A 27507-nucleotide genomic window follows, 5' to 3' on the forward strand; every position below is an offset into this window, starting at 1 on the left:
GACCACTGCCACAGGAAGACGGGAGATCTGGTAGGCCTTGTGTGAAGCCAGAATTCAGGACGTGTGACCCTCTCAATTATAATCACAAGGACAAAGTCACAATCAGATCAAGTTGGAGGAAGTGTTGGCAGAGGACTTGTCGACTGCACATTCTGGCAAGGATATATAAAGGACCTTGTGACCTTCAAGGGACATCGCGTCACAATAGGGGCATGTTGGAGAGAGTAATCTTGGCAAGGGCTGTCCTTGGTGAAGAGTTGGCAATATGCTCCAAGGACAAAGTCACAACCTGTCCATAGTTTTTAGGAGTCTTCTCAAAATGGCTTGATGCATCGGCATCAAGCAATTTTTAGATGAACCCTTATTCCATTCATACGGTGGTCATAAAGAAGAACTACTTTATTTCACATTTCATAATTTACATTTAATTTTCAAAATATAATTACATGTATGCAATAAAATATGAATACTATGGTAGAATGAGGTATATTTAACACAATCTTAATACAGTTATCATGCTCAAGCAATTGCGAGGATCAGTTACATGGGCGGTTTGCATTCTGATGGCATCAAGGGTTAGTCCTCTCTCAATGCATATATAGAGGATGGAAGTTGTATACAGTAATGTATGTATCAAGTCTTGACACTGTAGTCTTGATAATTGACCGCAACATACTCTTGTCTAATTCCTCTGCATTTGTGAGTGACTTTCTTATTAGTGCAAGTAAAATGCAGGTACTGTGCATGTTCTCCCATTGAACTTGGCAACAGGCAGAGAGGACATGCCAATATATCGCATAGCAACCTTTACCTATTATAAAGTTTTGAAAACGACACCAATATATGTCTACACACAAGAGAAGATTTATAAATTAAAGAAATTTTATGTCTGTAAATCAGGGTGGCTGGTGATGGTGCGGCCAATGGCAGAAGGTGATGCCAGCAACTAACCATGAATGTTTTTGGCATTATCATAGAGGTAATGTATAACTATAAGCTCCGAAAATACGTAATATACGCCATTTGCTTGATGTATAATGGGTAAGATTCTGGCTCCCCTGGTGGTGGTGAGCCGAACCACTTCAAGCCAATTTATGTCCTAATAGAAGAGTCCCCATAACTTGTATCAATGGAAAATGTACATTTTCATATCTCTTAAAGCAATCACAGAAAAGCTTAGACTTAAATAATATAAATAGCACATCATTATTATCCTCTTAAAGTGGGATTACAGGCAGTAGCAAGGGTGTCAAATTGGTCATACTCAAGTGACTAATATGCACAGTTCGGGGGTAACATGTTTGACTCGACATTAAATGTATTCCCTGTACATTTGTGAATAGTTTTGTTGTGCTATCAGATGGATGACACCTTTTGGTGACTTTGTGTAGCTGAATCAGGCACACCTGGCTCCTCACTTCTGCCTATAGTCTCCCTTTAACAATACATTCATTACGCACAGTGCAAACCAAAATGTTCAAACTCGACCCATTATACCTAAGGCACCTGTGGCTTTATGATAAAGCAGGTTATATGTACATATACTTCATACAATCCTCAAATACTGAACTCATAGAATAGATTGATATTTCTGTTTTACCAAACCATTACCATTATACAATTCCAAAAAGTTGCACCTCACTCTGCGTGGCAGTTTCATTATTTACTAGAATATTTTCAATTTGTGGCGTATACATGAAGAGTGCCAGAACACAGTAGATAGAATACACACAAGTACATTGTGAACTGACAATGATGAAACCTTCCTTCAAAACAAAGACCATAACCAAGTACACTGCTCATACAAACAGCAGCTATAACTTAGTCTACACAGACAACCCATTTAACGCCTTCAGTCCTAAGATCCGAGAGCTTAAAAGACAGAACAGGCTGAAGATCACACTACTGGCTCAAATCTTCCTTAAGCAAATTTGAATGAAGTGGCGGTAACAAGAACTGGTTTGCTGATGTGATTATACATGTTCTTGAAAATGACAAACAAAAAACTAAAATGAAGGCACGATTGTTCTGGGAAGCTGAGTTGATATGAATTGCGACTAGTGAATGCTTCTAGTTCAATCTTCAGTTCTGTACATAAAAGCCGCCTGGTGTTAACATACACGAAGTTGTACAAGTATTTACTAGTCTTTATTCATATCTCGCATTGAATTATTATCACACATACCAATACATCTTCCATTTAATGGATTATAAGTGACAGCCTCCCTCCACCTTCTTGAAGAATCACCCTAGAGAATCAGTTCTCCAACCTACCCAGAATCGCAAGTTGGAAGGCCAGCCTAATTCGTGGCAAGCTGGGGAATTGATTCTCCAGATTCATGATGCATGCATAGCTCGACAGACTTCTGATTAAAAAATCTAGTCTCCGAAGCACATGGTGATGAGACCAGCACAGCAAATGCAGCAACATGTTACAGCAAGGAAAATATAGGTGGCGGTAGTGATCCAGAATGCATACAGGTAGAGTGCAGGATCGCAATAATTAGGGTCCGACGGGTCTTTGTAGTTGACTGTGTGATAAACACGGTAGATCCACACGTTACCTGAAAATAAACATATTCAGATGATTAGATGCGACTAAACTAAAAACGATATATGTGTACATGTATGTAGGTTCATGAACACAACAACGACAAACATTTCAACACCTTCAGCGCCGAACCACGTAGATCCTCGCGGCCCAAATCCCCCCTCTTTGAGCTGGTTATCGAGGTCTCATGGACTTCATGAAAGAACTACGCCATCGCCATCTTCAGGGCAAGAGAGGAACTGAAGATGGCGATCTTCAGGCAAGTTACTACCTTGCCCTGAAGATGGCGATGGCGTAGTTCTTTCATGAAGTCTCCGATAACCAGCTCAAAGAGGGGGGATTTGGACCACGTAGGTTCGGCGCTGCAGGTGTTAAACACTGCTTGAATTGCTAAGAGAAAAGTGAGTTGAACTTCAAAATGTTCTATGTCAGACTTTGATTTCTTATTGACAACACTTGGAAAAAAATTGGACTTTAAGACTAAGTTCCGATCACGGGTTAACAATTAACCCAACCCTTATAGTTTACATTAATAAAGCCAATACATCAAAAAACAAATATATGGCCTAATTAGGTGGATATGTCTAGTTGATCATCACCCTTGGAATCGAAAACCTGCTTCAGGGGTTTGAAACCATTACTCACCAGCGATAAACCAAGCTAATAAGAAACAGCTGACAATACCATCAAATGGATTCGTCTTGGCATTCTCCTCTTCTTTTTCTTCTTTCTGATTACGAATCCTCTGAACGATATTTGATATATTTTTAAGAATGCCGAAGCAGCCGCCGACGATAAGGTAGATTGGGATGAATCGCTCGATGCGGCAGTCATTTAGATAAATAGAACCTGGAAAAGGATAAGTGGAAACTAAGGTGTGCATATCCTGTACTTCACTTCACCATTCAGGCCAGATGAGAATACAGAGTGGCATTGGCACTGTACTCTCATACTGTAATGGCTATAATAAATTATGCTCTTCCCACCATAATGCCCATCCTGAGAACAGGGTTTTTTACTTGTACCTTGTTCACCTCGTCTGAAATATCGGGAGCAGAGTATATTGAAAAAAACTGGTGCCAGGATGCATATGCCAAACTCGTATGTATGGTACAGTGGACACACCAGTTTGCCACTTCAGCAATATAATGCAAGTACTCAGGTAATAATGCTTCAGAGCCAATTTATCTTCAAGCTGATACTATGATGATTTATGTTTAGCTCATAGGACATGCAAAGCAGAGTTGTAGGTTCTTCAGTAATCTATTAACAATATTGTAATGCAAACTTGTGTTGAGCTGACACTGCCGAGCAAACTAGGCCTACAATGTACCTTATCAAATGATGTTCTTGATTTCTCAACATCAATTGTCATGAATAAAACCAATCAATGACAAATGCTGAAACTGTATTCTACACTCGTGGATTAAGAGACTTCATAGAAAACACCTGCTGCAAGTGATATGCTGTATTGCATTATAGGGCTTGAAAGCAAACTGGTGACATATACCGTATTGCACAGGCCGTCAAGTTTTCCATTCTAAGTCTAAGATATCAAAATGCAATAGCAACCATGATATCAAGAGATGATTTGCTAATCGGCCAAGGAAAAGCTGATGCTTGACTTGAATGCAAGGTGCAGGCCCGGGAGACTAATCTTTGTGTTACTTACCCATGGCTATCATAGATATAGGGATTGCCATTATCAGACCAATACATACTGTGCAGCCGACTGAAGAGAAGAAAATGAATGATCAATAATTTTAAAAGTGAATGCATTCTGGTTGTGACTCTGTCCTCACAAGACACATGACAGAATCTCTTCCAGTGCAACCCAGCAATGATAAGGACGATTTGTTATGCCATGCATTGAAACAATGGTCAATGTGCACAGCTAGACCCATCACTAAAAGAGATGGTCGTTTGGTACATTTTCACAGCCTTCCAAAAAGCACATATATACTCATCTAGTTGAGGGGGGGATAAAAACCCTTTCATTCAATTCATACATAATGCAAAGTCACCCAAGACAATAGTGATTTTTGTAAGCTGCATCCCGAATGTTTGATATATTCATGATACTTACTTGTTCCACACAAAATTATCATAAACTTCTTGAAGAAATCCACATGCCCGCCTGATTCACGCTTCGCTGCTTTGACTTTGCCATAGAGGGAGTCATAGGATGGCGGCGAATCTGAAGAGATAAGATGAGAAAAACATTTCGATTATTTCAGAACTAAAACTTTGGTTGCCTAGCTCATGCTACAGTACCGGACACTTGCAATTTCTCATGTCTTTGGCAGAAATCTGCGAGCATTTGTCAAGAGGAAGTTATGAATGACTGGTACTGTGTATTAGTCAAGTGTCAGATGTGGTAGAACCAAACAGTCTGGGTTACAATCTTTAGAATATTCAACATGTGGCTTACTTGGCTGCTCTGTGACAGGAGTCCTCTCCGTAGGAGGAGCCGCTTCAAGATCCCCATTCATTGCACAATCACCGACTTAATCCAAAACTTAGAAGAACAACTTGGCACAGGAACTGATTCAGTCAACTATTCAACAACGGTATGCCAACGCCTAAAAATGCTTCCAATAGTTACCACAACTTGTCTGGTTATTGTCTATTCAACCAGCTGCCTCCAGTAATCACACTTAATTTGATAGAACAGGAGGACTATTCATACGAATTCCTTGTTTCACAATACTTATTTCATAATGCACACTTGATACCAGGAATTTACAAAATGTAGCGAAATGAGATTTCCTCAAAATAATGACCAAGATGTTTAGCCATAAAGATGACTCACTTGACCCAAATATGTCACAAGGAAATTTAAGACTAAGAGTGACAATCACGTGCCTGGAGTTTTCAAAAGAAAACTACGTCAACACCCCGAGGAGTATCACATGTCCTCAAGACTTGCATTCAATTTTGCCATCATATCCTGTCAGCCAGTCCAGGGTGGAAAGAAGCAGGTAGGGTTAAGTGCTTTGCTAAAGAAAACACTAAGAAGAACAGCCATGATCTTCCAAGAGCTAAACTCATGCCCTACTCATTAACCGCCGGCACTATTCCCATAATGGATGTGAAACTGGGAATTTATGATTGCACAGTCCACATTCTACGTTTCTAACGTCTACTGGCACGGGCATGAGGCAGTAAACCGATGTATAAATTTGAGCGCAAAATCGCAGGTGAACAATCATGCACAGGTGTTTGTAACACTGTCTTTAAAGGTAAACTGCACCTAAGTCGTAAACAATGGAGGCTGATGAAATAAAAAACAAACCAGTAAAATGAACGAGATTTTCTAAAGATCAAGCGCAGAATAGGCTGACGAGTAAATACAAAAGTTGTAACTAAGGCCATGGGAATTATTAATCCTGTTTACCGTCCACCTCCCGCATGGGTGCGAACATGAAATATTTTCATTATTTTTTAAAAAATCTATTTATTTTATTGTTGCCATCATTTTTTTATTTATATAATCTTTCCAGTGGTTCATCTTTACCTTAAATGATTGAAAAACACAATAAAAACTTGGCAGGGTAGGCTCTTCATCATAATAATGACATTTTTTCAATGCCTCATGTTGATGACCGACCTGATTTCCATTTACTGGAACTTGCTGAATCGCGTGTTTTGACCAGTAAATCAGACTGTAAACCGATAATGAATAACGAAAAATGAAAAAAAGCCTCATCATCTTTTTAAATCACTCGGACGGTAAACAGGATTAATCATTCCTATGGCCTAATGTTGAGATGCATAATTCTACCACAGGACCAGCAACTGCCTGCAGAAATTTTCTTAGTAAATAGCTACACAGGCTAATATTTGTCACCTTCATTTTGGTGTCTTCTCTTGCCAAAAGGCCTAGATATTGCCTTAATATGCTAACTTCATTTTGAACCATCACCTATCAAATTCAAAACCATAACTTAACTAGGTAATTTTCTGAGCGAAAGACACATGAACAGAACATTAAAAAAGTTACCTTGACTCAATGACCTTAGGCTTGCCGGTCCACTGCTCTACCAAATTGCACAATAAAGGTTCGCTGTTCATGAACTTCTCTTCACTGGGCAACACCATTTAATAAAGTGATTAGTGAACTGATATTTTACAAACTGACCAGTTAGTGACTCACCGGTAGGATCAACTATATTTTCATAAGAAGGAGGAACTGTTGTATCGGTACCATAGTTAGGAATCTCCGGATGATATGGCGGTGGAGGGCTGTCAGTATGTCCTCCCCTTTCTGGATCATCGGTCTGAAAAGAAAAAGAATTTTGCCTTTGTCAAGGAAGACACTTTGACTTTGAGGGCATGGGGGCACCAGTCGTGTCTTGCTTCGTGATTTTGAGGCTTGGTGGTACAGTGAAGTTCAACCTCCAGTCCGAATCCAATGCTTGGGAAATTTGGATGCGTATGATTGGTTAGCCCCCTAAAAAACTTCTTCGTTTGTCCATTATTGAATCTGTACTGCGCATGACAATAAAATAGTAGTTAGTACTGCCCCACCATCGTACGGTGCGTGTGGATTCTTTCTCCTTCTATTCTTCTAAATCCTAGGTAGGCCTACCTCAACTTTGACACTTCATCAACAGACAATATTATTTTAAGCACGGGTCTTACTGACCCTTGATTCAGTGTCCTGTGCTGCACCATAACTGTCCATGGCACAAGGCATACCACCATTAAACTCCTGCTGATGATGTAGGCCTACACAATCACATGATGCATGCATGCATTAGGCCTAAATAAATGTACAGCATGCATGCATGTATGTAGTAGTATAGGCCTAGTGCCAGATGAGTCGCCAGTGGCAAACATTGAAACTAACTTGGTTTTTTACAGCTTGAATTGGCATTATGTGACCAAGACAACGGAACATACTCATAAATATTTAAATAAGGAACAGAGTTAATTTACTGAATAAATATTTCATTTCTATTATATTGTTCTAAACGTGGAAAATTGAGAAAATAACAAATATTTTTCATACCCGATACGACGCCATTTTATTATGGAATTCAGAAGTTGGAACGAAATTTAGTGGGTGAACTTATTTCTATATTTCCTACCATTGCAAGTAAAGCCTATTCTAAAACTGTTTACTAGAGAAAAATAAATGTGTAAGATTGACGTTTTTGCTATCTATTTTAGGAACAATGTAGCTGGAAAGGACAAATTTTGTTTCAACGGGAACATTTTAAAGTCGAAATTTTACATGCATCTTATAGGGTATCACCAACCTGACGTCATTTTAAAACGGGAACCCCAACCAGGAAGTGAAGTGGAAGCCACAGAAATTTTGTTTCTCTCTTGACTTTTTCTGAAATATTTCCGTCTGTAGGTGTAGGTAAGTTATTTGCATGATCAAATTTATGATGAAGTGACCACCTTTTGTGAGCTTGTGCTAGATATTCGTCCGGCATGGCCGGGTTTCACCAGTCGATCCCGAAGCGAAGTGGTGAATTTACAAAATTTGACAGATGAGATATAAGCCCAGGCTGGCCCGGGCTATAGCAGAGAGCAGCAGTTTGAGCAGACATAGCTAGAGGCAGGGAGTAGTGGCCTTGGGATTAGGCCTGGCTGTGGCTGCTACCGGTAGGCCTATAGTCTACAGTACACGTCAAAACGAAACTGCCACGTTGACATTGTGCATATTATCATGACGTCACCATTTGGGTTGTGACAGTATTTCCAATGTCAACGAGAATGAAGGTGATAACCAAGAAAATATACCATCATCATCATCGTGAGGATATGTGGCTAGAATCGTAATTAATGTCTTCTTACATTATACTATAGTAACTTCAGAAGACATATCACCCTTTTTTCTGCCGTGTCGTGATGTCATGCATATTATGTTGAAATTTCATTGAGAATAACGACAATAATGCGCACAATAATGATATGAAGTTGGCAATATAATAAGGACATGGAAATAGCACTTTGTACCACGATAAAGTTGACCTGTTCTGTGGGAAATCAAATTATCAATAAAGTTATAATGTGTATCATAAGACCTGTGTGCTTGATCCTTGTAATTGTTACAAAAAGAAACTAAAATTTGTTTGCCTCTTATCAAAGTTCAGATTTAGGTCAGACCAAGACATACAAAAGACCTCTTCTTTAGAGAATTTCATGTTTTCAGTGCTAGATTTCTACATTAAATCATCAACACTTAACTTACATCAAAATGAGGGTCATGTCAGATTTTTATCTATTAACAATTACAGCAAATTAAAACTTTTATCGCTTATAGGAAATCATGCATGAAGAAGTCTTTGTTTGCTTGTCCAGTCAGATGCATTTCAAAGCAGTTGTGGCCTCGTATCACAAGTTCAGATTTAGGTCAGACATGTCAGACGTTTTTGTACTCTGGTACTACAATGTATGTATACAGGTGAGGTCAGGTGTTGACTTCAGGCAACCCCTGCCTGTAACTGAGGTAGTTTTGTTATAGCAATTGCATGGAACAATAAACCACATATTGTCTTTGGGTCGGGATAACATACAAGCAATACATGATTTCTATCCACTTACATGACTTATCCATGCTCCACTACTTTTCCACAAGACTTGGAGGGGGGGGGGGGCAAAATGCTATTTCTGAGGCATACATGTGCTACACACCACAATGTTTATGGTCATGTAACTTTTACAAACCAGTGGGATCCACACACTCATATAACTGAATACCGGTAGTGATCTTACAGATAAGTTACCTTTGATACTTCTTTTCTTTTCAGTATAATGGATGAGAATGCTAGATCGGCGTTAAAACAATGTCGGCCAAATATTATGAGTGATTTGGACGTCAAGTTCATATTTCAATACCTGATTAGAGATGGCATCATATCAGATGAAGAAAAGCAGATCATTGAACATGAGGTTCGTAACTTAAAATCACAGCATTTAGAGCGTTTGCAGTATTAGCTTCTTGTGTTTGAAAAATAGCCAACTGCTAGTGGGCCTGTGATGACTATCCCACCATTCAGTGTAAGTGCAACATTTTATACCTGGAAGGACACCATCTGGCTGAATTACTAAGACTACAGCTGAGCATAAGGCCCTTGGGTCTCTTGTTCTTTCATGTGTCAACCCCTGACATATGTTCATTATTTGCTTCTTTGAAAATAGCCAGTGTAGCTGCACTCATTTTTACATCTTGTTTGAAAGTGTGTAGAAGTACTAGTGTGGTGTATGAGAGATTGATTTAGAAAAAAAGGGAAAATTCAAGGTCTTTCTTCTTTCCAGATATCAACTCAGCAGCAAGCTGGCAAACTTCTGGACATCATTGCAACCAAAGGTTCTGATGCATTCGACATTTTTCACAATGCACTCCGGGAAGCACAATATGATCACCTTGTTGAAGAACTTGGCAAGACAAAGCATAACCGCAGCCTGAGACGAAGACGTCCTAGTGTAAACGAAGTCCGTGCAATCTTGATCGATGGGGCTGTACCACCACGTCCAAATGTCTACGAAGACCGTCCGAAACTTATTGAAGAAATCCGTGAGGCCTTTTACAAGATAAAGGATGAGCCTGGATGGATCAGCATTCATGGTATGGGTGGAAGCGGGAAATCTGTATTGGCAGCAGAATCTGTCCGAGATGCAAAAGTTTTATCAGAATGTTTCCCAGGAAATGTCTTCTGGACATCTATTGGAGCAATAGATCCGCAGAAACTTTTAATAAAGATGCAAAATTTGTGTACGATGTTGGACTCTGAGAGTAGCACTCTCCCAAGAAATATCGAAGAAGCAAAGGCGAGATTGCGCTTGATTTTTTCTCATCAGCATCCAAGAGCATTACTGATCCTGGACGACGTTTGGACTCCGTTTGTCACAAAAGCGTTCGATATCCAGTGTCGAGTTTTAGTCACAACGCGGGATCAAGCCGTAATGGATAAAGTGACAGGTCATGTGACCAAAGTCGAGGTGAGCTCGGGATTCAACGAGGAGCAGTCACTTCAAGTTTTCTCTAAATGGACTGATACCCCAGTTGTTGAACTACCTGAGCAGGCTGTCAAGATTTATGATGAAACCAAGGGCTCGCCGTTAGCCATTAGCATGATTGGTGCCTTGTTAGCTGAGCATCCCGACCGTTGGGAATCCTACTTGGACAAGTTGAAATCTCGAAAGGTTAGCCGGTTCAGGAAATCGTCATCTTATGAATATAGCTCTCTAACGGAGGCTGTCAGCATCAGTATCAAGAACTTGGATGAAGAGTTGAGAGAGTTTTACCAAGACTTTGCTGTCTTTGTGGACGATGTCAAAGTTCCTACAGAGGTAAGCCATTGTCTGTAGCAATCTCAGAAGCTGCAATGAGCTAAGTGAGTAATGCCACTGGTCATCTATGTCATTATACCAAAAAGTTTAATTTCGGCAGCAATCATGATATCTATTATGCCACCAATTGAAAAGGTTTTGTGAAATTGCATTTTGACTACCATCAAACTGTAATTTCAATTAAATATTCTTTTCGCAGCCGTATATTTTCGTGATTATCTAAATGGGAAACATATAGGCCTGCAAATATTTCTGGGTTTACAATAATCACATTATATGACCGCGTTAATGTTATTATTTGCAGGTGTTACAAGTTCTGTGGGATGAGGACAAGGAGTTTGTTGAAGACACAATGGATCGGTTGGTCAAGAAATCACTTGCTCAAAAGGAATGGAACGTCGTTTACAAGACGTTTATGTACAGTCTTCATGACCTGCAGTTAGATTATCTCAAGGAAAGTGGCAAAAATCAGTTACCGGTATGTGTTGTACCGGTACTTACTACTTGACCAACACTGATGTAATATTTTCTTGCCAGTGTTTTTTTCTTGAAAGTATCATAAATATTATTTATTCATCTCAGGACCCCTCCTGAGATGTTTGTAACCTTAAAGATCATGAAAAAGCATTAAAGTATTGAGCCCACTTTAGCTTTATCTGCAGAATGCTTGGCCAAGATGACCATGTGAGCTGATAACAAGGTCATGAGAGGCATCTAAGGAAAGCCCAAATCTGTATTTCCTGATTTTGTTTCTTGTTCTAAATCATGGCTCTTTTTTAGAAACTTCATGAAAAGTTGATTGAGCGCTACAAGGACAAGTGCGGTGGTGATTTCTCCAAGCTTCCAAACGATAACTACATCCACTGGTTTATTGGTTATCATATGCATCGTGCCGGGATGACCGACATGATGGCAAAGGTTTTCCTGGATCTACCGTTCATTGAGAGCAAGCTGAAGATCACAGGACCAGCTGATTTGATTACGGATTTCGTGAAATATTCGACTAATATCATCGGGGAAAATGATGAGGTTAGTATTAGAAATTGTGATACCTCTGGTTGAGTTAAAAACAATATAAGGAACAGAAAAGTTTAGAATCTAAAAGCTCTCAATGAGAATTTAGTCATGTCCCTTTTTTTAGAAACTTCACCTAAAGTTTAACCACTCCTCTGCACTTCTTCTTGCCAATGTCTTCATATCAAAGAGTATCATAATCCAAGCTGCAGTTTACATAGGGCCAATGTCAATAGCTATGTATTAGTTCACTTCAGTGGCTTTACTGATTGAAGCTCATTGCGGTGATGCTGTCATCTGCACAAAGATATAAGCTGATTACTTTCGTTGATCTCATTTCAAATCACTTTGCTTTGTTTCATGTACAGTGGGAGAGAGATCACCAAATGTTCCTGCACTTCCTCAGCAGCAATGCTTACAAGTTCACTGAAAAGAATTTGGATGTCATCCAACTGGCGCTCTGTCAGCCTTCTGATAAGAAGATCTACAAACAGGCACGGGAAATGGCGCTCAAGAGACGAGGAAAAGACGTGAAGTATTTTGATTGGTGGTGAGTATGTCTTGCATTTTCACTTCAAGGCTTCTCCTCTTTGCTTTGTTATTTTAATATTAGTTGCATACCTACCTTTGAATGCCTATTTGGGGATGACCAAGTGCCAGTGACACTGTCTTTGGCAGTTTAGGCAGATTTTGTCACCAGCTTCCCAGTCATGTTGCTCACGTGGATCCTTTTTCTTCAGCAACCGTGACACTTCTGTACCAGTGACATTCCTGACGACAAAGCTGCATCAAGGTCCAGTCTACTGCGCCGAATTTTCTGCCGATGGGCAAAAGATTTTGTCATGCAGCGATGATACCACTGTCAAGGTAAAGACCTGTCAAATGAAATACTGTTATCAGCTGTTCACCTAGAATATGTAAATCACGGGGGAATATGAAGTCAGTTTCCATGTGCTTCCACAAGGATCTTGTCACCTTAGATGTCCAAAAGCAAAAAAGTGGTGTTGATGCTTGTGAAACGTCTAATCAATGGTGCTGAATTCTGCATTCCTAGCATGCTTATTATAACTGAGCTAATCTGAAGGCTGTGTTGCCTATTTGCTTCTGACATGGGTGAATTGGTTGCCATGTCATGACATTATTCACTAAATCATTCACTCCTGAAATTTTCATGTCTTTTGCAGATATTTGATAGCGTTTCTGGACAAGAACTGCTGAGCCTAGACGCACATGAAGAGAGAATAAACCATGTTCACCAATCCCAAGACTCGAAATACATGATCACTTCCAGTATTGATAAAACCGTCAAGCTGTGGACAGTCCCGGAAAACTTACAGACGACAGAGGGAGTGAGCAGTCCAGGGAATCCCTCGCCATCCATCAGAAAACCAACATGGCATCCAGCTTTTGCCGACAAACCGCTAGATGCAGAACAAATACGTGAAACACTCATCGTACAGACGTTTGTAACAGATGCTGAGGTCTTGGTTTGCCAGTTCTCACGCAGTGGTAGATTCGTTGCAGCTGGGTGCCTGGATGGGTCTGCCTATATTTGGGACCTGACGGCCAAAGATCGTCCATTGTTGCATCACTTTCAAGGGCATGAGCTGGGGATATCGGACTGTGCCTTTACAGATGATGATTTGTATTTGGCTACAGGTTCCCAAGATCAGTCTGTGATAGTCTGGGATGTGCTTGAAGGCTCCCAGCTCCACCTTACAACAAAACATGAGATGGTGCTATCATGCTGCTTCCAGCCTGGGACTCATCGATTGGCTTACTGCGTTGACAATGAGATTCACGTAAGTCTGAGGCAAAATAGTCTTTCCAATAGCAATAGGGGTGGAGTTCAGGTTCATCTTCAGTTCAGAAAATCATTCATTTCATGAAGAAATGCTGCTGCACTGCGCCGTTGTAGAGGGATAAGACAATAGATGATTAGCTCAAGGTGTTTTCGATTTAACGAATGTGGTACTGGCAGCAACTCATTTTTCAAAATTGTGCTTGTGTCCTGTGTTTTCTCAGCCCTTCATTTGTCATATGTTTGTTTCAGTATTGTGACTTTAAGAGTGGTTCCTGCCAGAAGAAGTTCACTGTGAAGCCGGGTACAATGATTCTCTACATTGCCTATTCACCTGATGGTAATTTCTTGGCAGCTGGCGATTCAGCATATTCTGTCATGGTAAGCATAATATAATCAAAAATCAATTCTTGGTAACTGCATGTGGCCGAAAAAGTCCAAGAGTAATGTGGAATGGGCGTTTCTTCGTTTCAACTGAAAAGTGTCTGGATCTGGCTGGGAAATGTAAAGCTCTTTGAGACTGTACATTTGAACAGTATAAAGCACTACTGGTATCAAAGTACTCATTTCACTTGTTTTATTTCTCTCTAAGTGTCAGTTCACTGTACCTCCGACCAACAGTTTATGGATTCCATCCTTTTCCAGGTATGGGACACTCACACTGAGAAACTCGTTGGTGAACTGAGAGGCCACACTGGATGGATTCATCATGTTTCATTTTCTCCAGACAGTAAAAAATTGGTGTCCAGTGCTGATGATGAGACAATCACAGTAAGTCCTTTGTCTGATACCAAAACTACCTGAGTTTGAGCAAGACACATAAGAGATTGGTCTATGGCTTGGAAACTCTTGCGACCACAAGGGAGTTCTAGATAAATTTTGTGAGCAAAATCAGTCTTTTTTAAAGAGGGTGTCCTTGTAACTGTGATGTACTGTACTTCTTTGATTGCAGATCTGGGATGTTGAAACCATCAAGAAAGAAAACAACATTGGCTTGAGGAGAGATTTCGATGTCTTGTTCAGTGAGCACTCTCTGATTATTGCTGCGCCTGATTTGCACAACAGATTTTGGGTGAGGAAATGACTAGAGTTGTTATTATAAACCTTAGTTAAGGGTTCAGTTTCTTATAGTGGGCTGGCTTGTAGTGATGCACCTGGCTTCTGCCTTGGCATGCAGTCTCCCTTTTTAAAACAAATGCGACAGAATGCCCACAAAATAGGTTTGTCATTTCAGGAGAAATATATAGTAAGACATTGTTCTATCTTGCAGATCATACGCAATCGGGAGGCTGATATCATCTACCAATCAGAACCGGAGAAGAGTAGGATTCGTGGTGTTGCCATATCACATGATTGGACTAAGGTTTGCTATGGATGTGAGGATTCAACATTGAAGGTATGTTTGATAGGAACCCTATAAACTCTCCTATAGTACTAGATGCAAGTAGGATGGTTTTGAATTAGGAATGGCAAGAGAAACCTTGTCCAGTGGAACGTGAATGGGAATGAAACGTAAAAGCTTGTGGACCCAATTCTCCCCGGCCAAACATGATTTCAGGTGATCAGTATCCTGAATTAGTGCCAAGCCATGGTCGTAGAAGCCTCTTGACTTATTCCGTATAGTACACTTTGTTCTGCAGGTGCTCCAGCTTGATGGAGATGAAGTGGTCTCCGTGAAGACTCTAGTTGGACACACAGGTGCTGTACGCTACTGCCGATATAACAAAACCGATAACGTTTTGGTGACTGCCTCGGACGACAAAACACTCAGGGTTAGTGTCAATACTTTCTTGGGGGGGGGGAGATATCTTGCCTTTTTTATGAGGAAAGTGAAAGAATAACTACAAAGCAACTTCACGTCAAGTAAAAAAACTTCCTAAATTTGAAATTCATCGGCTTCTATACTGTTTTTTCTCCAGCTCTGGTCCAATGATGGTGAGTGTAAGGTGTGTGAAGGGCACACAGAAGAGGTGAAGAAGTGCATTTTCTTTGACCAAGATACCAAAGTTCTCTCATCGTCCTATGATGGCAGTATGAAGGTAGGTGCCTTATTTCACTTTCATTTACATGAACAGCATTTGGTGTTTTTTCATGAGTATTATTGTAACTGATCAAACTACTCTAGAAATGTTTTGAATCAATTTCTAGGTTGAGTGTTTCTTGTTTTTTTCAAGACAGTCCTCTAATCCAAACATCTAAGATTTTGTTGTTGTTGCGAAAGTGTAGGGTGTACACACAAGTCTTTGTCTCACTGATACTAAGCTCAAAGGTCTTATGCTTCTATCATAAAACCTACATATTGACAACAACATGCACACAGTACTACTGAAGGATTTGTTGCCTTCGCAGGTTTGGGATGTGAAAACTGCCGACTGTCTGATGACATGTAAAGGTCATGGTGAAGACTGGGCTCTGTCTTGCGATGTGTCCTATGACATGACGAAGTTCGTGTCATGCTCTGTTGATAGGACACTTCAGGTAAATATATGAGAATTTCATGATTATACAAAATAACATTAGCTGTGCTGTTGCTCTCGTCTGTCTCTTGTTGAAAAGATGGCGTAATATAGGCACAGACCCTCAAGTCCAATGATTACACCCCAGAATGCAACTTACATCCGCATTGAATGCAAGTTATCTCCCCGGGCTCCGCTGCACTTACTATGTGTTACTCCATATTTCAGGTCTTCGATGCGAAAACAGGTGCCCATCTCTATGCACTGAAAGGTCACAGGGATTGTATCCGCAGCTGCCGATTTGCTAAAAATGGTCTCCTGGCATCTGGAGATGATGAGGGATACATCCGTATCTGGGATCCTGACCGCGAAGGCGAGAAGAAATTGCGCACACTCGTAAAGCACAGTGCATGGGTGACTGACATCAAATGGTCTGATGATAGCAAGACGTTAGTGTCGGTGTCCGACAATGTGAAATGGTGGAACTGTGAGGGGTGTGTCCTCCAGACCCTGCACATCCGTGGAAGTTTCCTGAAGAGGATTTGGGCGGCCGATGACTTTAAGACATTTGTGACAATCGACAGTGCTGGTACTTTGTATATCATGAGGGAAATATAAGGAGAATACCACAGAGATGGATAGGATGACCCTCAGCTCATTCCATCAAATAGCTACATCATTTGATTCTGTACATGTATCTTGATGTTAATGTTTACCTGGCATATTCTGTTTGAGGTCTAAATTCCAGAAATGTCGTGGTCAATGAAAACAGTATTGTAAAGGCTCAAAGGAGCTGAGTTTATATCATACGCTGCCCAACTAAGGCACTGACATTTGATGATATGCCACCAAGCAATGGAAAATATGAAGACATGAGATGTCTCTTAAGGTTCTATGCAGGGGGCGATAATAGATTCCCTACCTCTGTCTCTAGAGGCAGCACACAAATGCTGATAAAATATTGTTAAAGATAAATGAAGCCTCAGGGTGATATCATTTCTTGAGTAGAAGTATTAAATACATGTTGTAACGACTGTTATGTAATAATCCTGCTGGTTAATTTGGCTAATAATGTATTACTTTTAATGTTTTCATGTGTTGGAGTATTTTTTATGGTATCCCAGTTCAGTAAGAGGCTCTGTTTGAGTTTAAAGGTCCATTCCTTTATAAGTGCAACAATTGCTGTAAATTGTTGTTGTTGGTGTAACTAAAGACTAATTCAGAAATGATGAGTGTTTACAGTGTAACCTAGCTCCTCAGCGAACACCTCTTTAACTGGAAGCACTCTCTTTTAAGGAGACTGATTCAGGTCACAAATGGTCTACTCCATCCAATCTGACTGCTCTAATCGGAAATATTAAAGATATTTATCCATGACATGTTTTGTTAATCGAGAGAGGTACCACTGTATGTGGTGAATGGAGTCCTGTGGAGATCCAGAATGCCTCTTTGATTTCAAATTACCTATAAATCTATGTGCCTGATTTTCTATGTTATCAGAAACTGATCATAAGGCAAGCTTGTGGAATTCTAATGCTACATGTACATTCGTTTCAGCGGTGGGTTGGGTTCAACAAGTGTTCCTCCTTCCATCAGAACCCCTGCTATTCCAAGATACGACCACCTTGCCTTCTTGAAAATTGCTTTTGCTGTGATAAATTTAACCCTTTTGGGTATTTTATAGTGCTAGCAAAATGTATTTTCTCACAGTGTTGATAATCATGATTTTTAGTCAATAATACAGCCTAGGAGAGGTAATCCATTCTGTTTTAAAGCATGATAAGGGAGCATCTCAAAGATACCTTGATGGCAACAATTGAACTGTCATTCATTACTGTCTCCTCCCCCTACTCGGAAGTGAAAGCAAAATAAAACTGGGCTTCAGCATGTTTTTGAGATGATCCCTTAATTCTTTGTAACTGGCAGATAAGAAATAAACTCTTTGTTTACAACTTATGACTTCTTCTTCTTTTTGTCTTGGGTGAGAAAAAAGGATCAAGAGACATATATTGCCATCAAGGGAGACCACTGTGTGATTAATAGGGTGTTCCTTCAAAATAATCAGTTATCATGCGCCCTCTTCCAGTTGGTTATCGATTCCCCGGTTGGATTACTTCGTTTTCTGGTTATCTGGTTTGTTTACATCATGCACATCGGACCACGTGCACTTGTTTACACAAATGACGTCACTTCAAAACTCTACCAATAGATTTTGCTGTCTCTAAAAGTTTCGGTGTTGGTCTGATCTCAAAGCCCGGATGTAGAGAAGCTGAGAAGTGTTCACACCATAAAATGTTGCAAACTAGGCGTTATACGACTTGGCAGCTTGTTAGATGGCCTATCCTTTTTGGTGGTTTATTGACCAGCTTTGTGGCTATGTTCAGAAATAGGTAGACTACTTTTTTTGTGTTCTGTCGACTCAAGTCGACAATTGTCAACAACTGAATAAGTGTCATGAACTGAAAGTGAAAGTCTGAATGAAGTATTGACTGACTGAGTCTGTGACTGTGAGGTTGTCCCTATCTGCCTGTCTTTGCCCTTGTTTGTGTCCCGGGTTTCTATTTTAAGACCAAGAAGTCATGAAGTTGCATCCAATGCATGTCCTGGCTACCCATCTTCCAGAGGGACCCTTATGACTATGTTAATTTAAAGAAACACACATTTCTTTTCCAGGCATTCATACTTCCGTGAAGATATCGAAAAACTTCGCCAGAAAAACTGGGAGAAAAGTCGTAAGACGCAAGAAGTCATGGACAAAGTAAAACTGGATGCAAACATTGAGATAAAGAGGAAACAGTTAGAAAAGGCAAATTCATCTTGATCGTCGGTTATCTGCTGTTGGTGGTGCTGAAGTTTTCTGTTTTCTTGCCGTGATCATGATGTAATGGAACTGACCAAGAACTGAGGAAGAATGATTTACATGTACTCCGCTTAAGGAGACAGGACTTGTGTCCATCAAATGTGTCCTGAAGTACAATACAGTTTTGTTGACATTGACTAACTTTAAAATGTCGGTCTATGGGTTGGAATATTTTTGATTGAATTGTGTGTGAAGTGCGTTGTAAATAAAGGTGCTTTTTAAAAACACTACTGATGACTTAAAATTGTCCTTCTGTGCATTAATTGTGTACTTGTGGTGACCTGAAATCGTGAAAGGCTTGATTTGGCCTGATTTGATGAAATCCCAACAGTGAGAGGGAAAAGAATTGAGAAGAGAAAAAAGTGGATGACAATGTGGATTCCTGTTTAATGTCATGACATTTGTTTTTATTCATTTCATAGAACTACATTTGCCTTGCATAATGTTCCTGATTTTGTTAAACAGAAAGCAACCCACATGTAGCTTTCCTGAGCCTGCAGTCGGAAGCAAGGTAGGTCAGATGATTAAGACACACAAATTCGCCAATACTTCTCTCAACTATCTGTACCTGCATACTATCTGTACGCTTTGAGTCTGACACTTTCCCACGATGAACACAATGTAGTGGTTCTTGAAAAAGATTTTGAAAGTAAGTGTCCTCAGAACATTGTCTCTGTGCAACGCTTTACACAGTTATTTAAGCGGCTGAATGGGTCCCAATGTAGTAGCTATCTTTCCACACTATGAATTGTCTCATCGATGAGCCTCCTCACTTCCTTTCCGCGCAACTTTGCCCGGTCGATGCAATCGCTTAGTTTTCCATCATTCATCATGCTACCTCCTGGAACAGAACACAGAGAGAGAGTGGAGAATCATGTAATCAGAAAGCGGACCTTCGATAAAGCTTTGATAGTCTATGTCTCGAATGACAATGTCAGCTCTGATGTCAAATGTATGATAGAGCTAGTCAGCAGGTCTTTTTACATGCAAGTTAAAACCAATCAATAGAACTGAATATACCTGGTTTGTGAACAGCACAGACATCACCATTTTCAACTGTTGCTATGGTAACTACACCAGTTGCAAGGCATTCTTCTTCATCGGTTGGGTCAGTGAAAATAATTTCACTGAAAGAAAAGGATTACATTATTTGTGAATTTTGTATTCTTCTACAAGAACAACAATGTTACGACCTAATAATCACATGTAATTTCCATTACCGGTACTGTGTTTTATACATTACAGCTAACACTTGTGGTGTGAATCTTTGGATGAACATAACAATCAACAAATTAAACACTTACTCATCAAATACTGCAAAGCTTGTAGAGATAGGATGATGGTGGATCAACAACTGTTTTCGTTTCCCAGGAAATGTTTGTACTTTTTCTGTTTCTTCATCCACTGTTGTCTCTGGAAGTGTTGTCGTTTTCAGCGCTGCCATCAGTGCTATCAAACACGCATCCAAAATGTTCCCATCATAGTTCAAGCATAACAGGTCGCAGTATAGCACCCAGACTAGCTGAAATTGAAACAGGATACATTTCGAGATGGCATCCAACATATGGTCTTCAACACATGCTGTGGCACAATGATCCTTTTAATTTGTCATACTACAGAAAGGACAAAAGAACAAAGCATGAGATGTCTTACAAGATGCCAACCCTGCTCCTGAGTGAAGAAAAGTAAACCATATCCACCTACCTTTCCTTTAAGTATGCACAGGTCCTCGGCACATAAACATTTTGAACTGAAAGCAAGGAAAGCATTTAATTGGTAATCAGGATAGTTTAGAACAATCATTAGTCGTAGTCGTAGAAGAAAAAGAAGGAAGTCTGTGAATTTCAGTTCATTTCAGGTTCGCAACTGTTTTTTTCTCAGACCTGGAGGACATTATCCAATGTTTAATTTTCATTTCAACTTACTTTTCAATGAGATCCATGACAAATTGACTACAAACTTGAGCCTGTTCACTCGGTGGTCCCGGTCGAAATCTTGATGAACACAATGGAGAAAGGTCCACATTTGGCACTGAAATACAACAACTTCAAGTTATTTTGATGAACAAAGATCATTGATTTCTAACACTAAGACATCAAGTGGGCAAACTTTGTGCTGGGTAAAAGCACTATCAAGAAGGCAGCAATGTGTTAGCACAAATTATCTGAGTTGAGTTGACTGGCGGACTGCAGCTTAGGATACAGTACTGGACAAATCACAACGAGCTAAGGCCAAATACACAGCTACATTCTTGATATTTTTTTTAGCTGAACAGCCTGCTTGGTATTTTCCAGCAGAATTGCAGGTTTTGAGTCTGGGAAAGTGTCCAAAGCGAAAGATGTAGGTAGTACAGATAACATCTACTGGGGATAAAAACCTTACCAATAAACCCTTTGTTAGGTTCTTCAGGCTTTGGTGATGCGAGTTCCTACAATTAATGAGTTCAGTTAGAACCTTGAAGAAAAACGACTTTTGTTATCTCTTATTAATTTGTTAATAACAGCACAAGGGCACTTCTAGAGATACAGAGGAACCTCCTGTGATTCATAATCCTGGTCAATTTCAAAGATTTATTCAAAATTTCATGGTTAGATTTTTCTGAAATACTGCAGACGGCAACCCCCCTGGATGTGTGCGATATTGTCAAGTGACAAAACCATTGTAAGTTATTGCAATTTTGATAGTCTGAAAGCATGGTCCAGTGCATTCCTGACCTTACTCCTGCAAAATACTTTTTAACATATAAAGTCATGCTCTTACTTACTGCTTTGATTCCACATACAACACTTGTATTTCCGAGTTTCACCAGTGCTGAACCATTTGCTGTAGTGATAGACCCTGGAAAAATTAAGATGTCTCAGAGATCTAAATGGTCTCCACATAGAGAATAACCATCCGAAAGCATCAGAGTCCATCTCGACTACTTGTGTTACAAACTTCATGTAATTTGTGTAGTTAAATTTTATGGAAACGCTGATGCAGATTCAAGAGGTAACTTTTGAAAGAGCTTGGATACTTGTCCTCAAATGGATTTTTTTTTTCAAATTATGGAAAACCTACCAAGATTCAGCAAGGTGGGTCGGATTTCTCCAAGATCCCTCCCATCAGGTCGTATATCCTGTTCCTGAAACATAGAAAAACATGTGACCAAACAGTTGTAGAGGACTTGCTGTAAAACAGTTTTCACTGACATTGGCAATTTTGAATTAGGTTTCCCCATTAATTCATCCTCTGTTTAAAGAGTTGGGGATACATAATGTTTGATAGAGGATGATTATGCCGAAAATGAATAAGCCTTTGTTGGTAAATTTTCACAATTCATGTCATCTGACATTGTGGTCTGATGTCCCACGAGGATTAAAAAGTAACTGTAGTATTGCTGCTACAGCACTGCTGAGTCATACTTACTAAAAACTTCCTGTAGTATTCAAGAGGTTGTGCAACTCTGAAAATTTTAAATTGGACCCAATTACACAGAGTCAGAAGGACACTCATGTCATGCCGAACAGAAAGAGCATGTTGGTAGGAAGACGAGCTGGCTAGAATCTCTGAACCCACATCTTCTTGGATTTAGCCTATCGTCATAGGCCTGGCCTACACGTAAAAAAGTGAGTTCCCAAGTGAAGTGAACAATCTTACAACAATGGTCATGGTGAAGACTCTATATGGACATAAGATATTAATTCCTCGATCAATTTACTCCAAACTTCGCATACGAAAGCACTAAGTATAGATCTATGACGTGTGCGAATTCCAAGTAATTATCTTTCTAACTTTTTGTGTGAACAGTGATTTTGTAATTGCACATGGTCACCTACTTGAATTCGGCCGCCATTTTGACGCTTTCTCCTAGGCAACGTTGTTACAAGGGATAGCATTGGTTGCTTAGGATCGATTGCGTAATCTTTGTCCAATGAGACCGAGTCTTACATTAACGGTCCTACGCACATGTGCATTGCCTCCTTCGCCACATATTTCCGGTTTCTGGGTTGCAGGACTCCAGGATGGATTTCCTCACCCTTTTCCAGTTTTTGGTTGCAATTGTTGTCATTTTGATAATTTTGGTGAGTTTAGGTTATTGCTCTTAGTCAGTGAAGCAGGGAAATGCTTTGTTGGGAAGGGTGTGGCGTGAGTGTTTGATTACTTTGAACCGGGCAGCGGGGAGAAAGTACGTGTGACATGCCTCTGGTTGACAAGTAGTAACGCGTCAGGTAAAAAGTATGAAAAATGTTGCACCTGACCTGCACCACTGGGGATGTTGCAACTGCGATAGGTCACACCAAGATTAAAGTAACGACATTGTCACAATCCCTTTTCACTGCAGGCACTCATCATCATTTACGTCACATCCGAGGCTTACCCAGATCTGAGTCGACATGAGAGTGAGAAATACTTCCAGGACCCCAAGGCAAAAAAGCAATCAAAGTTTGCAAGTTTGTTTGATGACGCATCTGTACAGCTGTCTGTGATTGTTCCGTCCTATAATGAGGAAATGCGATGTAAGTATTGAAACCAGTTGCAGCTGAAGTCAATATTGTTTTGATCAGTCAATGCTTGAGATGATGGGAGCTTGACTGACTCCACAGTACATGTACTAATGTGAGTTTGCTGAACACTTGGAATATTCTGATGCATATTTGATGTAGTTATTGTGATTTCCCATTAATGATGATGATGGATAATGTTTCTTGAGTGTTGCTGTATTGATTTCAATAATTGTCTTTTCCATGTTTTTAGTACCGGTGATGATGGATGAAACATTAGCATACTTAGAGGGACGCCAAAAATCAGAGTCATCATTTACATATGAAATAATAGTGGTCGATGATGGTAGCAAAGATAACACATCACGAGTAAGTTATTTGCGATGTGAAAACATGATGTCAATGACGCTGACAGATCCTGAACTATGAGTGCAAAATGAAAGTACCACAAGGCCAATGTCTTGATCATTCTGAAATACAGTAGGAAAGCTTGTCCTCCATTTGGATCATTTTTATTTAGGTTTTATCCTAAACAAAAGTGACAATCTTCTTCGTTTTCCTCTTTCCAGGTTGCCTTGGGATATTCTGAGAAATATGGGTCTGATAAAGTGCGTGTACTTACGTTTGTGAAGAACCGAGGAAAGGGAGGGGCTGTTAGATTGGTGAGTTCGTTTTCACCTTGGCAAAAGTCTCTAAATTTTAGTGCCTCTCTTGCAACACAGTTCCAGCCCTAAATCTCCGCTGGGTGGGCAATGATATTTCTTTAATTTTTAATTTAATTTATTTATTCGTGTAAAATACATGTACAATATTTGATATAACATGACAAGACATTGGATTATGAACAAAATAAAACGTACATGCATTACACTGGTAACCATGTAGGTCGAGACCTATTATATGGCACCAGATAATATGGGTTGTGTCGTCGGGGTGCCGGCGACATGCGCACTAAGTGGGCCGACAGTTTGCACAACGGCAGAAAGTGACGAAAGTGCACATGTCGTCGACATCCAAACGATCCAACCTGTCAAAATAATAAACATTAAGGGACGATTTAAAATGCATTTTTTTCAAATTATGTAATTGGACCGGGAGGCTGTTCCACAGCTTCGGTGTCCTCACCCAGTATGAGGCACCGAACGTCTCCGAGTGGAATCTCGGCTGCGCCAGTCGTAAACCGTCGCCCCTTACAGCCGGGGTTATATAAAAACGTGCATTAAAATCCAGGACATTATAATAAGAATCGTGCATAAAAACTAGATCCTTGATTTCCCGACGGTACGACAGGGGCAGCAGAGACAACGCTCGCAGACGCTCCACATATGGCATATCAGGGCCTAAAATGTGACGAGTCACCCTCCGCTGGACACGCTCTAAAGTTTCAAGATCACGTCGCACATGTGTGTCGAATACCACCGTACCATATTCAAGGCGACTACGCACAAGTGATTTATACAACATGATATTCAAATTAACGTCTGCAGTACGCCCGCATACACGCCTGATCATACCCCACATTCTACTTGCACTGCTTGCAATACCATTGACATGAGATGACCATGACAGGTCCGAAGAAAAGACAATACCAAGATCCTTGAATTTATCAACCCGACACAATGCAAAACCATTGATATTGTAAAAGAAGTGTGTCGGATTTAACTTCCTAGTAACACTCATGACCATGCATTTGCTTGGGCTAAATGTCATGCCCCACCGTTTACTCCAAGCGTACAATTTATCAAGGTCGGTCTGAAGTAGCAGACAGTCGGTTACAGACTCTATCTCCCTACACATTTTGGAATCATCAGCAAAAAGAATTAATTCTTTGTTGAAAGTTAGTTCAGAGCAATGATATTACTTGTATAAAGATCAATCTATTACAACTGCTGATGTCCAAGAGATCATGATTTTGTATAAATTTGCAGGGAATGCTAAGTGCTCGTGGTGATCAGCTGTTATTCGCCGACGCAGACGGTGCATCAAAATTCAGTGATATGGTCAAACTAGAAAAAGATCTGGAAAAGATTAACACGCAAAAGGTATGTGAGATAAGGGACATTACCCAATATTCTCAGGCTGCTTTGAACATGTTTCTATACCAACCTACTGGTCAGGTCACTCATGTACATGGTATATGTCATGTCTTCTATTGTGCGTATGACATCATCATTGAAAAATCGCCGCCTTGATGGTTGAATAAGGGAGACCAGTGGCCTAATAGTTAGAGCGTCATGTTTTCCTACTTGCAGGTTTGTCAACTTTAACAAATAATAATGAATACATGTAGTATTTTGTCTCGTCTTCAGCATGGTATGGCAGTAGTCTGTGGATCAAGATCACATCTAGAACAAGAGTCTATAGCTGAGGTAATTTTATTGTTAAGCTGTCTACTATGTTTGGTGCTTCTCAAAACATGTTGTTTAAGTGAACAGATACCAAACTGGAGGATAACCAAACAATGAGATGGTGACTTACTTTGGGAGGATGGCATGATAATTGATGGGCAAGATACTTCACAGGTCATAGTTTAGCATTATTCCTGTTGATTTCTACATCTCTGTTCAATGTTATTTTGCAGCGATCTTTATTTAGGACCTTCATGATGCATGGCTTCCATTTCCTAGTCTGGTTCCTCTGTGTAAAAGGCATCCGAGATACGCAGTGTGGATTCAAGATGTTTACACGAGAGGCAGCAAGATTATTATTCACCAATCTCCATGTGAATCGCTGGGCGTTTGATGTCGATCTGCTCTATGTCGCTCAGACTTTCAACATTCCAATCAGTGAGGTGGCAATTGCTTGGCAAGAAATAGATGGTAGGTGGATAGCTACTACAGGAGGACTAGTGTAGTGTTTAAGTTCTTGACATTGCCACACTTGTTAGCAACCCTGAGCTAGTTGCTTTTAAAATGGATTGCTTCTGCCTTTGGATGAGATGTAAAAATGTGATTTCTTCTATCTGGTGTCTTTGCCAGGTCAAGTAGAAGACCTCATCCAGGTGGTAGACGGGAATTGGATAAAACCAGTTCCATGATAGATATTGCTGAGAACTTATGAATTGCATTGTATTATTTTCCAAACCAGTTATCAAATATCTGATGAATTTGTTGTCTTTCAGGTTCCAAAATGGTTCCTGTTCTCAGCTGGATTGAGATGGGAATCGACCTCTTCCTCATAAGATTACGTTATTTATTAGGCGTTTGGAAAATTACGGAGAAACCCAAGAGAGATTAGCCGTCCAAGGAAACTCTTCAAGGACAATTCAGGACACTGATTTTGGTCACAAGGTGGTCAAGGTTTTCAGCTAGGCAATTTTGACCTCTGTAATCAGAGCACCTCTCTCTATTAAGGACAGCATTTCTCAGTCCCTAGGGTGTCCTTAATAGAGAGGTTTTCCTGTGTCATAGAAGATGTTCTGAATTGGCACCTTCTTGCGCTTTGTGGTTTTGGTCATTGTGGCAGTGTTTTGAGCCCAGAACAGCTTATCGATTCGGATCTATGTTGATTGCAGTTCCTAGATCAATTAAAAATAGACCATGAGAGTATACTGATTTCCTAAAGGGGACTGTAGGCAGGAGCTAGGAGTAAAATTTGCAGTCTTCTGTGCTTCTTGTAGTGTACAAAACTGAAAACCTTCTGTCCTTGCGAGACAGTCTAAAAGTCACAACCTACAAACTGTACATATATGACCTTCAGCAAACTATTCTTATTCATTTTGCCAAATATCGAAATTAATGTATGTGTGCAGCACATGAAGAAAAGCAGTACTTATTATCATATCAATAAATATATTTGCTAACCAACTTGGCATATTCTACTTTTTGCAACATAGCCATTCCTAGGCACATTCTGATATCTGTCAAACTTGTGTGAGTGATGAAGCTGTATGTGCTAATTAAAGTCGTATTGTGATCATGGTGGAAAATGTTGTTATTTACCCAGTTGCTGCACCTTGACAACTGATGTTCAGGCTTGTCAAAACAGCTGTCCTCTGGCAATGTTGTCATGTTGGTATTGAGAGGACCAGT

The 27507-nt window shown here is 40.0% G+C and overlaps 4 protein-coding genes and 1 long non-coding RNA gene across 7 annotated transcripts; 3 read left to right on the top strand and 2 right to left on the bottom strand.

Moving 5' to 3' along the window:
* Positions 1 to 415: 415 nt before the first annotated feature.
* Positions 416 to 7582, bottom strand: LOC135494151 (transmembrane protein 272-like). 2 transcript variants are annotated; one of them, XM_064781972.1, is made up of 6 exons: positions 7566 to 7582; positions 6708 to 6831; positions 4638 to 4748; positions 4224 to 4283; positions 3197 to 3400; positions 416 to 2564 (listed from the first exon to the last, which is right to left on the bottom strand). In XM_064781972.1, exons 1-6 carry the CDS (start codon positions 7578 to 7580, stop codon positions 2380 to 2382), a joined length of 699 nt encoding a protein of 232 aa, XP_064638042.1. In that variant the 5' UTR covers positions 7581 to 7582; the 3' UTR covers positions 416 to 2379. The 2 variants fall into 2 exon arrangements, with proteins under 2 accessions (XP_064638042.1, XP_064638043.1); XM_064781973.1 differs by lacking the exons at positions 6708 to 6831; positions 7566 to 7582 and adding an exon at positions 4983 to 5360.
* On the top strand, positions 5456 to 18078 carry LOC135494150 (apoptotic protease-activating factor 1-like). 2 transcript variants are annotated; one of them, XM_064781970.1, is made up of 16 exons: positions 5456 to 5532; positions 9319 to 9460; positions 9827 to 10861; positions 11166 to 11339; positions 11642 to 11890; positions 12244 to 12425; positions 12616 to 12742; positions 13060 to 13677; positions 13929 to 14057; positions 14322 to 14447; positions 14629 to 14748; positions 14947 to 15072; positions 15317 to 15448; positions 15596 to 15715; positions 16026 to 16154; positions 16361 to 18078. In XM_064781970.1, the coding sequence occupies exons 2-16, from the start codon at positions 9323 to 9325 to the stop codon at positions 16748 to 16750; spliced, it is 3795 nt and encodes a 1264-aa protein (XP_064638040.1). In that variant the 5' UTR covers positions 5456 to 5532; positions 9319 to 9322; the 3' UTR covers positions 16751 to 18078. The 2 variants fall into 2 exon arrangements, with proteins under 2 accessions (XP_064638040.1, XP_064638039.1); XM_064781969.1 differs by lacking the exon at positions 5456 to 5532 and adding an exon at positions 7817 to 7922.
* A 306-nt stretch (positions 18079 to 18384) lies between these two features.
* Positions 18385 to 19222, top strand: LOC135493855 (uncharacterized). The gene is made up of 2 exons (XR_010448305.1): positions 18385 to 18522; positions 18806 to 19222. It is a non-coding gene; the product is annotated as an uncharacterized LOC135493855 (long non-coding RNA).
* Positions 19223 to 19371: 149 nt separating this feature from the next.
* Positions 19372 to 22850, bottom strand: LOC135493496 (exosome complex component RRP43-like). Its single transcript, XM_064780869.1, has 10 exons — positions 22811 to 22850; positions 22401 to 22437; positions 22053 to 22116; positions 21757 to 21830; positions 21375 to 21420; positions 20918 to 21023; positions 20697 to 20742; positions 20297 to 20514; positions 20013 to 20119; positions 19372 to 19833 (listed from the first exon to the last, which is right to left on the bottom strand). Exons 1-10 carry the CDS (start codon positions 22825 to 22827, stop codon positions 19721 to 19723), a joined length of 828 nt encoding a protein of 275 aa, XP_064636939.1. The 5' UTR covers positions 22828 to 22850; the 3' UTR covers positions 19372 to 19720.
* Positions 22851 to 22959: 109 nt separating this feature from the next.
* Positions 22960 to 27282, top strand: LOC135493379 (dolichyl-phosphate beta-glucosyltransferase-like). The gene is made up of 8 exons (XM_064780696.1): positions 22960 to 23056; positions 23317 to 23491; positions 23730 to 23845; positions 24046 to 24138; positions 25405 to 25518; positions 25786 to 25845; positions 26058 to 26295; positions 26598 to 27282. The coding sequence occupies exons 1-8, from the start codon at positions 22997 to 22999 to the stop codon at positions 26711 to 26713; spliced, it is 972 nt and encodes a 323-aa protein (XP_064636766.1). The 5' UTR covers positions 22960 to 22996; the 3' UTR covers positions 26714 to 27282.
* The last annotated feature ends 225 nt before the right edge of the window (positions 27283 to 27507 follow it).

Source organism: Lineus longissimus, chromosome 9 (assembly GCF_910592395.1).
Source record: "Lineus longissimus chromosome 9, tnLinLong1.2, whole genome shotgun sequence".
Taxonomy (NCBI): domain Eukaryota; kingdom Metazoa; phylum Nemertea; class Pilidiophora; order Heteronemertea; family Lineidae; genus Lineus; species Lineus longissimus.

Excerpts from the sequence above, each read along its gene's own strand:
- LOC135494151 (XM_064781972.1), bottom strand. Across the intron at positions 4,749-6,707 it reads AAATATAGTTGATCCTACCG|ATTCGCCGCCATCCTATGAC; the intron begins GTGAGTCACTAA and ends TTATCTCTTCAG. Across the intron at positions 2,565-3,196 it reads ATTAGCTTGGTTTATCGCTG|GTAACGTGTGGATCTACCGT; the intron begins GTGAGTAATGGT and ends GTTTATTTTCAG.
- LOC135494150 (XM_064781970.1), top strand. The coding sequence starts at position 9,323 with ATGGATGAGAATGCTAGATCGGCGTTAAAACAATGTCGGCCAAATATT. Across the intron at positions 12,743-13,059 it reads GCGATGATACCACTGTCAAG|ATATTTGATAGCGTTTCTGG; the intron begins GTAAAGACCTGT and ends TGTCTTTTGCAG. Across the intron at positions 15,073-15,316 it reads GTGAGGATTCAACATTGAAG|GTGCTCCAGCTTGATGGAGA; the intron begins GTATGTTTGATA and ends TTTGTTCTGCAG.
- LOC135493496 (XM_064780869.1), bottom strand. Across the intron at positions 21,831-22,052 it reads ACCCACCTTGCTGAATCTTG|GGTCTATCACTACAGCAAAT; the intron begins GTAGGTTTTCCA and ends TAATTTTTCCAG. Across the intron at positions 19,834-20,012 it reads CTGTGCTGTTCACAAACCAG|GAGGTAGCATGATGAATGAT; the intron begins GTATATTCAGTT and ends GTTCTGTTCCAG.
- LOC135493379 (XM_064780696.1), top strand. The coding sequence starts at position 22,997 with ATGGATTTCCTCACCCTTTTCCAGTTTTTGGTTGCAATTGTTGTCATT. Across the intron at positions 23,492-23,729 it reads CTATAATGAGGAAATGCGAT|TACCGGTGATGATGGATGAA; the intron begins GTAAGTATTGAA and ends CCATGTTTTTAG. Across the intron at positions 23,846-24,045 it reads GCAAAGATAACACATCACGA|GTTGCCTTGGGATATTCTGA; the intron begins GTAAGTTATTTG and ends TCCTCTTTCCAG.